Source organism: Struthio camelus, chromosome 31 (assembly GCF_040807025.1).
Source record: "Struthio camelus isolate bStrCam1 chromosome 31, bStrCam1.hap1, whole genome shotgun sequence".
NCBI classification, from domain to species: Eukaryota; Metazoa; Chordata; class Aves; order Struthioniformes; family Struthionidae; genus Struthio; species Struthio camelus.
Genome location: NC_090972.1, coordinates 5,179,791 through 5,193,886, shown reverse-complemented (window position 1 = coordinate 5,193,886; position 14,096 = coordinate 5,179,791). Strand labels below are relative to the sequence as shown.

The 14,096-nt window shown below is 43.3% G+C and overlaps 1 protein-coding gene across 3 annotated transcripts in view; it reads left to right on the top strand.

Annotated features, from left to right (window-relative positions):
- The window catches only part of GMIP (GEM interacting protein), a 30,703-nt gene extending 24,732 nt beyond the window's left edge, over positions 1-5,971 (top strand). For 2 of the 3 annotated variants that reach the window (XM_009690032.2, XM_009690035.2), the window contains 4 exons: positions 16-212; positions 815-1,109; positions 2,925-3,045; positions 3,554-5,971. In XM_009690032.2, coding sequence (XP_009688327.1) covers positions 16-212; positions 815-1,109; positions 2,925-3,045; positions 3,554-4,050 — 1,110 coding nt within the window. In that variant the 3' untranslated portion in view covers positions 4,051-5,971. Of the gene's footprint in view, positions 1-15; positions 213-814; positions 1,110-2,704; positions 3,046-3,553 lie in introns of those variants that run through there. The other variant, XM_009690036.2, reaches the window with a different exon arrangement.
- Positions 5,972-14,096: the final 8,125 nt, after the last annotated feature.

Genomic DNA, 14,096 nt, shown 5'->3' with positions numbered 1-14,096 from the left:
TCCCACTCTCTGCAGCTTTCAGGACCTGTGCTGCTGTACCAGCTCTATGATGATCTTATTGCACTTGCCAAAGATTTGCAAAAACCCAGTGAAGAAAAGAGAGACTGTACAGGCTTCCCTTCAGATCCTATCCAGTGCATGAAGGACCTGCTGAGCAAATTGCCTGGAACCAACTACAATACTCTGCGGCATCTCATTGCACACTTGTACAGGTGAGGAGTGTGCTGGCTGTCACGCTGGCTAGTGTTAGCTCCAGTGCTGACCGCAGCAGGAGATCACCGTTGAGACCTCACTACCAGAGGAGCAGCTAGCACAGCTCTAAATGTGTATAGAAGAACATCTGGGCTTTCTTAACTGGGGAGAGGCCTGATCTAGAGCCCAATAGGCAGTTGTGAGGAAGCTAAAAATTCATTCACAGAAAGGGCTATTTGACATCTTGCAGCAATAAGGAGAAAGTCTTAATGGCCAGTAAGGACTAGAAGCTTCTTACTGATGATGCTTCATAGTTAAAGTGCAGAGCAAGAGGTCAAGGAGGAACATGAAGCAGGCCCCTTTCACCCAGCTCTGAACACAGGTCATCAGAAGCAGCCACTCTGCTTAGAGCTGCACCACCCAGACAGATCCAGGCAACTTTTGAGATTTTTCTCCGGAGTTTCTGTGCATAAACCAGAATGCCGTTCCCCTGCTGCACTTTGGCAAGCTGAGGTTTCTCTCTCTACTAGGAAATGGGGGTATTGGCTCATTCCATTTGTACACTCTGTGCATCCGGGTTGAGAGCTGGGAAGCCCCTAACAGTCATGTTTCCCTTCCCCAGGGTGGCAGAGAAATACGAAGAGAACAAGATGTCCCCAAACAACCTGGGCATAATATTTGGGCCAACTCTGATCCGGCCATGCTCAGGGAGCGATGTCTCAATGTCATGCCTTGTTGACTCTGGGTATCAAGCCCAGATTGTGGAATTTCTCATTCAGAACTACGAAAGGGTGTTTGGGATGGATGACCTGCCTTCATCCTTGTCCCTTGGATGTGAAAATCCTTCACAAGAAGCATCGACAGAGAAGGATGAAGGACATCAGAACCCAGACAAAGTCCAGAATATAACTCTAGAGGTAGAGCTCCCAGACGCTGAGCTGGGCTTACTGACCCTGCTGTAGAGACAGGAAGGTGGACTAGCAATTAAAGAGATTTTTTTCACAGAAAAGGAAACCATTTGCTATCAGAGGGCTATTCAAAGAGGAAGGAGCAGAGAGCTTGTTGCATATGCAGTGAGAGAAACTGAAGAAATTATGAGCTACAGATCACTTAGTGGCTTCTCAGACCACTTTGGATGGTGTTTTTACTGAATGTTTTAGAATCCAGCCATTCTGAAAAGTTGTGGGTTTCTCCACACTGAATTACTTGGAACACTGCTGTTTCACTCCATAAACAGCACTATAGCTTTTGGGGCAGAGGTATGCGCATAAAATCCAGCCGATTTCTTTGTGCGGCCCTACAGAGCTCTGCTGCATTCCCAATTAGAAGCCATGGACCCTTTATCTCCCTGCTACTGAGGGCTCCGTATCCTTTCCAAGCTCCCCAGCTCTTGCCTCACAACAGCTCACGGCTTATTTCACAGCACTTTGAAAACACAAATTGGCATAACATCCCTGAGCTGGGATGCGGTGGTTCTGTCTTTTCACAGCTGGCTTGACTAAGCCAGAAAGAGGAAATGACTTTCCTAAAGTTAAAAAAAGGGAGTCAGATCCTGTTCTTAGGACTCTCCACCCCCTACTTTTAAGTCATGGATGCTTATGTGCGAGACACTCCATGTCTGCAATGATCACATCTATGTCTGACATGCAGTTATCCTACTTTCTGTACAGGTCCAGCTCACTGAGGAAGCAGAAATTAGAGTAACTATGATTACAGCTGAAATAAAATCACCAGAGTAGACACAATTCACTTCTGGTATACAGAAATCCTACAGGATTAACAAAACCTTCCCAGAGAACTCTTTGAGAGATACACAACTATTACCTTTGACTAGGTTTATATTTTCAAAGCCATTTTACATATTTTCTCAGCATAACTGAACTCTACAAAAGGTGTTGTAAACCTTTGAAAAGAAGAGTTGCTTCTAATGTAACTCTCATTTTGTAATTAATAAAACCAGCTTCTGGAGCCCCTGTTCAGGTGACATAATCCTTGTGTGAACTTGCACTGGTTCCATATGAGCTATGACTCCCAAGAATTTCTATGTTATTGACTCATCCTCCCATTTGTATGTGATCATAATTACTTTGCTATAGCTAACGTTGATGCCTGATGTTTCCCTTTCTCGTTTTAAAATAGGCTATTTCAGTGTCATGTAGGACACAAGGATCTCAGTCTCAGCACACTGCTTCTCCACAGAAAGCAACGTCTGCTTTCTGGGGTGAGTTTTGTGGCAGTTGTTGCAGTCTGCTGGCCTGGGTGCTGGACTCCGCTGGTCTTGAACCATAACTTGCTCTCATGGCCCTGCCCTATGACTTTCTGCAAGCTCCCTCCCTATTTTTTCAAACCCCTGTCCCACAAACACACACACACACACACACACACACACTGTCTATTTAGACCACAAGCACTTCCAGATAGGGACTGTTCACTAGACATGTAAGCACAAGATCTAGCAGAGCAGGGGTCTCTAGATGCACTTGTAATACAAACTTGTTTTTTTCCTGAACAGGCTCAAAGCCAGCATATTTTGCAGGCCATGCTGCATCTCCGTCTTGTTGAACCAGGCAGCTCAAGCATTATTGGTAAACTAAGACAAATTAAGGCATTTTTAGCTTAAGCAGTTGCCTCCGTTCACTTGGCTATAACAACATTTGGGGTGAAGTAGGAGTGGATAGTATCCTCCTATCAAATGAGAGTCCTGTATAAACACTCATGGCTTTTTCCAACAGAATTTCTCCTCCAAGCATGATTTAAATGTGGACTATGTGTCTGATAACTCGTCTTCCAGGGAAGCCATCAATGAGCTGACTCTGGAGAGAGCCTACAGTCCATTAAACACGGATGCCCCAGGTAAAAGTGGTGATCATGGGGCTGGTATAGGTTGTCTTGCTTTGTGTTTGCTGGTTTTCACACCTGTCTCTGTCTGCCTCTACATTACACAGCAGAGAAAGCATAGCTGGGCCCTTTCACTCTTTGTACAGATTATCTGCTGCAGAACAACGACCACCTTTGCCTGAAAGTGCAAGCACATTTTCCACTGCTCTCAGGAAGGGCTTTTTCCTTGTACTGCCTCAGCTCTCAGACGCAGTCACGTGCAAACTGTCCTTGCTTTAATGTATTACAGACAGCATTAAGAATATAAGCCTGATTCATATGTTACACCTCTTTCAAATGCTTATCTTTGCAATTGCTCCTGATTAATAAAGTTGTTAGCGGGAGGATTTTTAGGCTGGCAACACGGAAGGGCTTTCAGTATCCTTTCTACTAGGAAAAGAAATCATCAACCAAAACTGTATTTATGACTGTCACAGTAACCATGTCTCACCATCCTAAGATAACTCTCTAATTTTTTGTTCAGAGATGAATAGAAGTATTGATTCTGAGCTGGAGGACCTGGAGGACTCTGTGCAGGAAAAGACAGACACTGATTTGGACATGGTCCTAGGGACCCAGCCCAGAGGTCATTTCAGCCGACAGCCAGTAAAATATATTCGAACACAGGCAAAAATGAGACCAGTCATTCCCAAGTCTTCCAGTTTGCCTTTGAGGACTACTACTTTATCCAACATGGCAACGGAGTTTGGTGCAGAACGCAACCCTAACGACAGCAGCTCCGCAACAAAGGACAGCCTGGAGGAGAGCAGTAGGAGTAGGAACAGCACACCAGACACGAGCACACTCAAGTGCCACTCAGGTGGGAAACAGCAACTCAAACGTTTTGAGATCACACAGGAAACTGCCAGGATTGTCTCCAAGTTTAAAGTCGATGACACTTCAACATCCTCTGAGCAGTCTCTGGAGGGTACAGAGTCTACTGAGAAAGCAGTGAACCTCAATCCAGAGATACTGCTATAGAAAGACCTCGAGGATAATAGATAATAGCAGTGGAAAGGGAGAAAGGACTGACATCCCGCACCGTGCTTCCTGCTGAAGAAAGGAATAGTGATGGGGTGAGGATAACATCCTAGCAGGTGCATTTACAATGCAGGCTGGAGGAAAAGCTTCTACTGTGAACTACCTGACAGGTTTTGAGCTAGCCCAGGATTTGCTTTTCATTCTATAAGAAACCATATGAGTGTTAAGAAGCAAGCCCAATGGTTCTCTTTGTGGAACATAGAAAAAGAAAAAGAAAAAGTGTGTGGCACCAGGTGCTTATCTGAAAGGGAGGGCTCAGGGTGGTTCCATGAAGTAAAGGAAACACAGGTTGTCTGGCTAAAAAGATATAGGCAGAAAGGAGGTGACTGAAATGTAGGGCATTGAAAATAAAACATTCCCAAAAGTCATTTTCCAGCAGCTACAACGAGCACTGATTTTGTTTCATTTGTATTTCGCAGCATTTTTCAGTGTAAATCTAATAGAACAGAGTACATAGACAAAGTTCACGTACTCTGGGTCCTTGTGCTTCCATTGCTGGAGTTCCAACATTCTAGTTAGCGCAAAGTCATTTTATAAAGTGAAAAGGCACTGCCGCTCTCTGAGCTGGACCCCATTTCTCCAAAACATTAAGTCTGTTTCCCTTGAAGCACTTTGAGCTTCTGTAATACTTCCACGTGAAGCTGCTGCTGTCATCAAGAAGGCATTCCCCTGAACCTGTTACAAATGGGAAGATTCTTGTTGGTCTAAGACTACGTAACTCTGACTTTCTGGTTCTCCACCTCACCTGCAGGTGGATTACCCCCATATTCACAGTATCAGAGCATAGTTGAGGTTGGAAAGGACCTTTAGAGATCATCTAGTCCAACTCCCCTGCTCAAGCAGCGTCACCTAGAGCAGGCTGCCCAGAACCCTGTCCAGACAGCTTCTGAATAGCTCCAAGGATGGAGACTCTACAACCTCTCTGGGCAATTTGTTCCACTGCTCAGACATCCTCACAGTAAAAAAAGTTTTTTCTTAGATTCAGACGGACCTTCCTGTGTTTCAGTTTGTGCCTGTTGCCGCTTATCCTGTCGCTGGGCACCACTGAAGAGTCTAGCCCCATCCTATTTATTCTCTTCCTTTAGATATTTATACACATTGATAAGATCCCCTCACAGCCTTCTCCAGGCTGAACAGTCCCAGCTCTCTCAGCCTTTCTTCCTAGGAGAGATGCTCCATCATCTCAGTAGCCCTTCACTGGACTCGCTCCAGTAGCCCCGGATCTCTCTGGCACTGGGAGCCCAGCACTGGACACAGCCCTGCGGAGGCGGCTCGCCTCCCTTTCTGCCAGACAGCAGATTTTCTGCCCATGCAATGGCAATATGAGCACGATGACTCTGTCCTATAGTGCCATCTTGTGATGCCTATGAAATGCAGGCTTCCTGTATTGCTAATTTCCTGTATTGCTAATTTTGTATTATGGGATGGGCAATGTTATTGATTTCCTTGCTGTTTGGTTGTGTATGTAGTATAAAATAGATGACAGTGTAAGAACTTCCACATTAGGGTAAATTTCAGCAATTACCATCAGCTACAAAGACACTAGGATAGGTATGAAGACACCAGAGATGAATGCTAAAAGTAAACATTACATTTCCCCAACCAGCTCAAGAGGTTAAGTTATCTACCTTGCAATTTTTTCATCTCATCAATAGACTGTTTTAGTTCTGTTTCTCAAAAAAGTTGTAAAATAAATGCTAAGGATTTATTCATAGTGTTTGTACAGTTTAGGCTAAAGAGAGAGAAAGTTTGCATTTCTGGAAAAATGTATATTTGTTAATATATTGCCTTGTACTTTTGAATACTAAATTATCTTTTAATGTAGAGCTTCTGTAATAAATTACCAGGTGTTTTATTATAAGCTGATCTTCTATTTGCTATATGAGCATAGTGAAACCTTAAGTAAACACTTACTGGACTCCTGTTAAAATGCCAAGTGCGCTCAGATCTTTATGCAACAAAGGTAACGCTTACCCAGGAGAGTTTATAATCTGAAGAACTGGAAGAGCTAAAACAAGATCCCTGTTAAAATCTTAATTTCCTTTTCTTGCTGCACGCTTAAATAGTTAATTAGGAGATTCATTCCATGTAGGAGAAACATTACAGGCTTGTACAGGCTGTACAGCTTTTGCCATCCACCTCTGCCCTTCACTTTTCCTTCAAGGAGTCCAATACATACAAAAATGCTATTAGAGAAAACACGCTCACTCTTCCCCGATAACTCCTCATTACTCGCTGCTTTCTGCAGAGCTAGTAATTTGTTGAGGGTAAGAGTTGTCAAAGCAACATTTCCAGCCAGAGTTGTATGGCTGCCAAGTCTCACTTGTGCAGAGAGAGTTTGGATGCGTCGTCAGAAACGTCTCTCCTCCTGCCTGGGATGGGGATTTTCTCTCTTCCAGCCACAGTTAATGTGGTTTAGTTCAGAAACTGAAATGTTGAATTTCAAACAAATTTGCAGGGAGAGAAGCATCAGTATCCCACGTTTCTGACCTCCTTGAGACTATATCTTCACTTCAAAGGAACAACCTCAGCTACATATGCACATGGCAAGGGACAGGCACCGGTCCTAGGTAAATCCTGTGAAGCACTGAACAGGAATCATCTCCTACTCCTTTTCCTAATTCTCACTTCAAAGCAGGAGCATGGAAGCCCTTGTAAGTGTCTTATCTGCTCCTAATGCTCCTTGCAGCTGGCTGCTTTCACAGCAGCACTTTGGGTAGGTGGCTGTCTGACCCTCTGACTCGGAGCTACATCACAGAGGACGACACTGTTTTCCACATAATTGCAATACGAAGCCATAGTAACCTTATCAAGAAACCTTTTATCAGTGAAAAAAACCCAAGAAACTGTCTTCTTGCTTCAAGCTTATTTTCATCAGGCAGTGGGAATTCAGCACACAATGCAACAGTCTAATCTCAGCCAGTCGAGGTGTTTGTGAGCTTCAGAAAGAATCGGTAGCCCTCACGCCATTGAGTGAGTTAAAGGCCCCAGGACTTCACAACGAAGGACCTCAGCTCTGCACAGAGAGCGTCTTGTCACCACTGCTGTGAAACTCCAGCTGGGATGCATAAGCTGAACTCCTAATTGAGTTAGGAGAACTCAAGCACCTGTAAAATTTTAGGCAGAGATCAGAGATTCCTTTTCCTTGGAGAAGCCAGTTGGAGTTTGTTGATTTCTGATCACCGAATGCTTAACTGTGAACAGGAGAGGTTAGAGGAGTTCTTAGACAAATTCAGCAGGCCTGCCCCACACTTGCTCCCTCAGAGAAAGGAGCTCTTTTCTCTTCCCTCTATCCTTTTAAAAAAGGAGTGCAAATAAGTCAGATGTACCAGGAGTCTCGAGGGGAACATTTTTCAGGGTTTTCCAGTAGGGACTGCTGAGGAGTTACCTTTACAGTGTCCCAGCAAAACAAGGTGAAGAGAAGCAATAGACATTACCTTCTTTTCAAGGAGGTCAGGGCTTTAGGAATTCTTGATCCTGCCCCTCCCCCCCTTTTTTTCCATTTTGACTTCTGTCCCATATCATTATTTCTTATTATCTAATTAGAGAAACTAAATGGAGCTCATAACACACATGAGATATTTCCTAAAATTACCCCCAAAGGAGGTGATTCAGGAATGTCAAGGCCGTTTACTGGCAGGATACCCACTTCATTCTCAGGTGTTGCCTTTTTGAACTCTTAGCACTTCTTCATCATTTGCCTTTGCAAGAGCGTCCTCGACATAAAAAGCTAGGGACTCCTGCCTTACTCATAGTCTGGAGCTTTTATGGGAGGGGGGAAGTATGGAAGCTTATTGGAGTTTGTTCTTGTTAAATAAGTTTTTGCAGGAGCAGGTTCTTCCCATGAGCTTTCATGCTTTGCAGGATCTGTTCTCTAAGGGTAAGGAGTACATCAGTATTTGATTATCAGAGTGTGCCTCTCAAAATGTAAAATGAGATAGTCTCTGTTGCTTCTTAAAACCAACCCAAAGACAAGATAGAGTCACAGGAATCTGATTTATAGGTTAAGGCCCCTTTATAGGTCACCTGTTGCCTACTTCAGGAGGAGTCACTGAGACATATGTGCTTGCAGCAAGCCCAGTTTGAGTGATCAGCGGTTGCTGTGTAGCATGGATGCACGTATGTCCTTAGAGGGTATGTTGAGTGAATGCTTATAGAAAGATAAGCTGCTATTCAATGCTTATGTGAGCAGATAAGAAAGGTCTTTCTGCAAATCAAGAAGTCAAGAAGAAATCTGAGTGGAGAAGTATGTATAAAATGGTAAATCTGCTGTCTTCCTGAGGCTAGCTTAGGCACAACTCATATTCATTTTCTGGAATTTGTTATATTTGGAGGGGAGGGCTCTCTCCTTATAAGTGAGAAGTGTTAATGTTACCCTTGTGCAAGATGTTTGCTTGCTCAGTTCTAGCTAAAGACCATTGTAGGCTGTTACATTCTGCCTTGCTAAATTATTCTAGTGGTTACTGGTAGGTATAGAATTCATTTCTATTCTTTCTTCTAAGCTGTTTTATTGCCTTGTACTATAGCGGGCAGTTTCACAGCAGAAGTGGTTGTGTATGTCTTCCTTTCAATTGGCAAATGAAAAGATTCCTGTCTATGCTTTGTATATTAACTTTAACATGTTTGGAATACCGCAAGGTATAAGATGTCAGCATTACTGTGTTCTTGTTTTATTTTTTTTGAAAGATGTCTTCCAGCGATCAGTTAGCAGAGCAGATGAGGCAGTGCAAAGTGAGTTCCTCTGGACCTCTTGCTGGGAGCTCATAACACCGGAGACAAATAGCTTCTATTTTCTGTTCCCGTCTCCCTCCTTTATTTTACACTATTCCTTTTGTGTGTGTGTGTGACTGCACAGGGTAATGGTACCTAGAGCAACATGGAAGATGGGAGAGCAAGTAAACCAGGTATATAAAAATCAAACCAGCTAAAACTTGCTCATCTGGAATTCAGAGAACACTTTACTTAGTGAATTTTTGCCAAAGATGCTGGATAACAAGGAGGAAGTTTGGAATGAACTAAATCAAATATGCATGTCTACCCATTAAGGCCCACAGCTTGTGGCTGGAATCCTTCAAGGGCACTGGCTGCTCTCCTCTATCATTTATTTTAAAAAAAGATTTGTAAAGCTGTAATTCAAGCTTTGCTTATACAGCAAGTTTCAGACATCTAGCAACCAGGGCCCTAGAGACAGTCAACTCTGTGTAGGGATCTTCTAAACTGGTTTAAAAGAAGTTATGTTTCTCAATATAAATCTGGTTAATAAATGGAACTCGAAGGCTTCCTCTGCCCTTGACAAGAATGGCTTAATTAAGAAAGTATGTCTTAAAAGGAGCAACAGCTCTCTCGTTGCTTTTAATACTTTTGTGGTGGAAGAAGGCATGGAAGCAAAAGTCTTAAGTATTTTCTTTTCCATTAGAAATGTGCTAAAAAAGTTAATAAAGGCTTTAGGAAGCTAGTAAAATGACACCAAAAAATGATCAGAAGTTTAAGAATTAATGGCACGTACTTGTTGACAACAGTAGAAAATGCTGTTTCATTTGTAATGAAAATCTGCAAGACTGTGGCCCGAGTAGTGGAGTAATCTGCTGCAGTTATTTCAGTTAGTCCACATTTACCAATATGGTAAATGACAAACAGAATCTGGACGCTGGTAGTGAGGGCAACAAAAAACAAATGGGCTTGGGTGCTGGCCAAGCAGCTGGGTCTGCCTAGGAAAGACCCTGACTGTGGCTGCAGGACCAAGATAGAAAGGAGAAGGTTTGCTAACTATCACACAAATGTATTCAAGGGATGTGGTGTGGGGCAGACTGGTAAAGGAAGGGTGGGTTGTACTGCCATCCTGGACCTCCCTTTGGCTACAGGTAGAAAACATGGCATCAGGTGCTGTTTGACCTGAGCTTGCCAGTATCAAACTTTCTGTGGTTTTTTTCTGTTTTCTTTTTAAAGCTACACTGAAGAAGGCTGCTTTAGCACTACTTCTGGGAGCAGAAAAGGCTGCTGACTGTAAAGTTTCTGATGTTCCAATAAAGGAGACTTGGTATCATAGAATCAATTTTGCTGGTCCTCCACTGTTGATCAATCATTAGTCAGGGGACCCCAAACCCTGTGAACAGCTTAAAAATGACCAGAAACTTGTTCTTTTTATTAGTAGTTTTCAAGTGCCAGGGGCTGGGCTTCCCAGGTCTTCTGAGCATCAAAGACGGACCCAAACTTGCTGTTTTGTTTTGTTTTTTCTTTAACTGGAAGTGTTGTAATTTTTTGTTTGTTTTGTGAGGTTTTTGCATAACCTCACTACTGCTGATTCTTGATAAGAAATGCAAGACTAGGTAACATGGTTCAGCTCATCAGCAAGGCAGTTGTAGATATAATGAAACATCGCTGGAGTGACCTGAAACTTTCACCTAACTGGGAAAAAGCCAGGATGCCTCCACTGAGAATTTTGTTTGACTGAGACTGCCCCAAAGAGTGACTCTGTGGAGGAAGTTGCTTTTCTGTGAAGAGATGGATATTCTCTTCTCTTGCTTAGGGATAGTAGCTATGTGTCAGTCCCTGATGCTCCTTTTCAAGGTAAAGCTACAGTTGTGCTGCATCTGCTTGTTCTTTGGCTGGAGGCTTTTCTGAATTGGTTTGTTTTTTCTTTCCAAACTTAAGCAGAAAGGCATGTCAAATGCTTTTTATGACTCTCCAGCCATAAGCTGCAGGCATCTGACATCAAACCAAATGGAGACATGGGGGAAGTGGGTTTTCAGAAATAATTCCTATAAAAGCAAAGGCTGAGGCATGTGGAGCTTGATTCCCTGTAAAGTTCCCTTACTTTCCAGCATGTGCCAACTAAACAGGGAGACTTCATCTTGCTGGGTCCCAGCCAAGATCAGAGGAGTTCAGAGCAAAGCAGGGTGCAGCCTTCCTGCAAAAGGAGACTGAGCTTAGGGCTGCCTGCATGTGGTTCACAGGAAGGGAATTTCCATCCAGTTTTGTTTTTATTGACAATAGTGCAAAGTGCCAGATGAAATTATCTTTGGGTGAAGATGAGGCTAAGTCCTGCTTCATAAACACAGCATCCCAACTTGATTTTAACCTCACTGTGTCATCATTCAGGGGCCAAGCTATTCTTTCTCTGAAGTGCTGCTTCTGCCTTCAGTATTGCTTGTCTCTGTGTAGGATAATCTCCTTCTTCCTGTGTGAATTAGGAGCAGCAGCAGAGGGGCCCCTAGACCATCCTGACTCCAAACAAAACACCACTGCGAATAACCCTCTCTTCCCTCCCTACCCTGTTTTCTTTCCACTGCCACAGAACAAATGTTTTCATCTTGGAGAGTGCTTGAGTATCCAGTAACTGTGCAGAAGGAAGTTAGCACTACACATATCAAAATCCATTTCCAGGGTAGTTACCTGGGGGAAGGTAAGAGTGCTTTGCCAGGACCCAGAGGCATTAGAGAAAATATCCAGAGTGTTCTTTTTCTCAGCTGTTTGTCATCTTTTCCTAACAAGGCAAACACAACAGATTCCAATCTTATGTTTTGTTTCAGTAATCTCCCTGCTTTAACTTAAGGTGTTGTCTACAGTATGGAAATACCTTGCCAGGGCAAACCTCAAGGGAAGATGAAAGTAAGAGAGGAATTTTCCAGGTTTTTTGCAATTTGTTCTGGAGCAATTGATTGTAAATGGTTGCTAACTTGCTGGAATTAAAGAAAATTCCTGATGTAGGCAAGGCGGTAAAGAGCACTGAGTTCTTCCATACCTTTGTTGAAAACTGTTCTTTGATGCTGTAGGCTTGCAAATAACAGCTCTGTTCCACCTCAGAATTGGCCGCATTTCAGCAGCGGTGGGTGTTATGACATTCCTGCGTCTTTAAATCTGGTGTATATGCTGTTTTCCATCTAAAGATTTAGTTATTAGCTGAAATTGTAAGGATTGTGTTGTCAGTCTGTCGTATTCCAGGGAGTGTTTCCTGTTCAGGGTTGGGAATCTCTGGGCCAGCTGGAACTTGGGAAGTATTAATTTGAGCAAGTGATTCTCTGCAGAGATCTGCAGTGTGCAAGGGGGGGCCCTTCCAGAAGGTTTCTAACATTCCTGGGATTCCATGAGAGGGGTCACAGTAAAGAGAATTTCAGATTGTCATGAACAGGAACAGTCACAGCTGTGAGACTTGAAGAAAAATATTGGTTTCAACTCTATTTGAAAATCCAAAATTTACTTAAAAAAAAAAAAAAGAAAAGTTGATTTAGTAGAAGTTAAGTGTAATAAAGAGGATGCAAACATCCCCATTATCTTTGGAAAAGTTTCTCTACCAGTTCTCTGCCGGGCACCAGAATGTGATCAGATCTGCAGACTGCATCAGATGGAGTTACTCTGCAGGCTGAGCTGAGCTGTTCTCGTTAAGGGGAAAGCTGCTCAGTACACAATGGACCCCTCCTGAACTGGTGCAACCAGAAAGACTCATGGAGCAGTTGAAGGGGGAGGGGGTAGGATAGGGGAGATGGACAGGATGGGTATCTGATCTCCTTGTTGTTGCCAGTGTTTGGTACTCACTTCCAGCAGTACCACTGCTGGAAGACACATGAGTTCAATCTTTAAAAAGTGCTTGCATGACTATAAAAGCTAGTGTGATATTTTCAGGTGCAATGTGGGAGGTTTTTGTGCAGGTAGTATACTTCCCTTAAGGAAAGGGTGGGACTATACTGGGCCCAGTCGAACTTCTGTATATCGTTAGGTTAGAGACGTAAATTAAATGTGCCTCAGTTCCTTCAAATAACCTCAAAATGTGAAAATAAAGAAACAGACTCCCAAACTTCTGTTATGAAGGGAAGTAAAGTTAGTTTTTTGATTATATCTAGACAGGAGGGCTAGAAAAATTACTATTATAAAGGCCAGGACCTTGAATTCCTAAATATTCCTTCAGCTCCCTATGAAACCAGATATTGTCTGTGACAGGCTTGCATGAGCCCTGGCCTCATCCAGTCTACACTTCTTATGCCACAACTCGTGTGTGTGTGGGGACAGAATCACAAACAGGCTCCTGACCCTTTATCAGCCCTTAGTGCTACAAACTTGCTGGGTCTGTCTGACATGTTGATCTATTGTGATGGATTGGCGACGCTTCAGCTGAAACCAGTTGTGCTGGGCACTTTTCCTGATTGCTGTGGGTGTTTGATTGTTTATGAACATGTAGCCTCGAAAGTGCTCAGTGAGTGCCCATATGAAACCTTAAAGGCACAAGTAAATCAAAAGTATTTTTAGATTGCTGCCATCCCAAACTGCACAGCTGCTGAACATGTGTAGTTTTGTAACTGTCTGAAGCCAATTCGAGCCAGTGCTGCTGCCAAATGGTTGCCCTTGCCTGGCTTCTGTTTCTCTCCGCTCTGCCACTTGTGCACCAGTGTGGTGAGCTAGATGAGTGCACTTAAACCCATTGGTGGCAGCATGAGTATTGGAGCACACCAAAGGGTAGGCAGGGGAAATGTGGGACTGCTTTATTCAGCAGCAGCTTGGGTTTAAATCTCATGAGCCTGCCTATGCAATAAGGCCAGCCCAGAATTGACTTGTGGGAAAGTGAAGGATTTGAAGGCAGTGTCCTCCATGTATTTCTAAAATGCATAGAGAAACCTCTCGAAAAGCCTCTGTGCCTTGTGTCTCGTAGATGGCATCACCAGTCTAAAGGTGTTGAATCTGCAAGAAGGTGATGATTATAGGTTCTTCCTGAATTTTTGTAGCCTGCATAACTTTCTGGCAGATTTTTCTGACGTGATTTTGGCCTTTTTGGGTTGCAGGAGAGAAAATACAGGGAGCCTGAGAGAGAAAATACAGGGAGCCTGAAGTAATTTTCACTTTCTGTAGGACTCAATACTTGCCCCTTTCATATCAGTGGAATTATTGTCTCACTCTGTCCTATTCATCCATCTTAACTTCTGCCAGTGTTATTAGTGACCTGCTCCCATTTATTGGCTACCCTGCTCTGTTAATGATTCCTTGGGTCTTTGACCCTA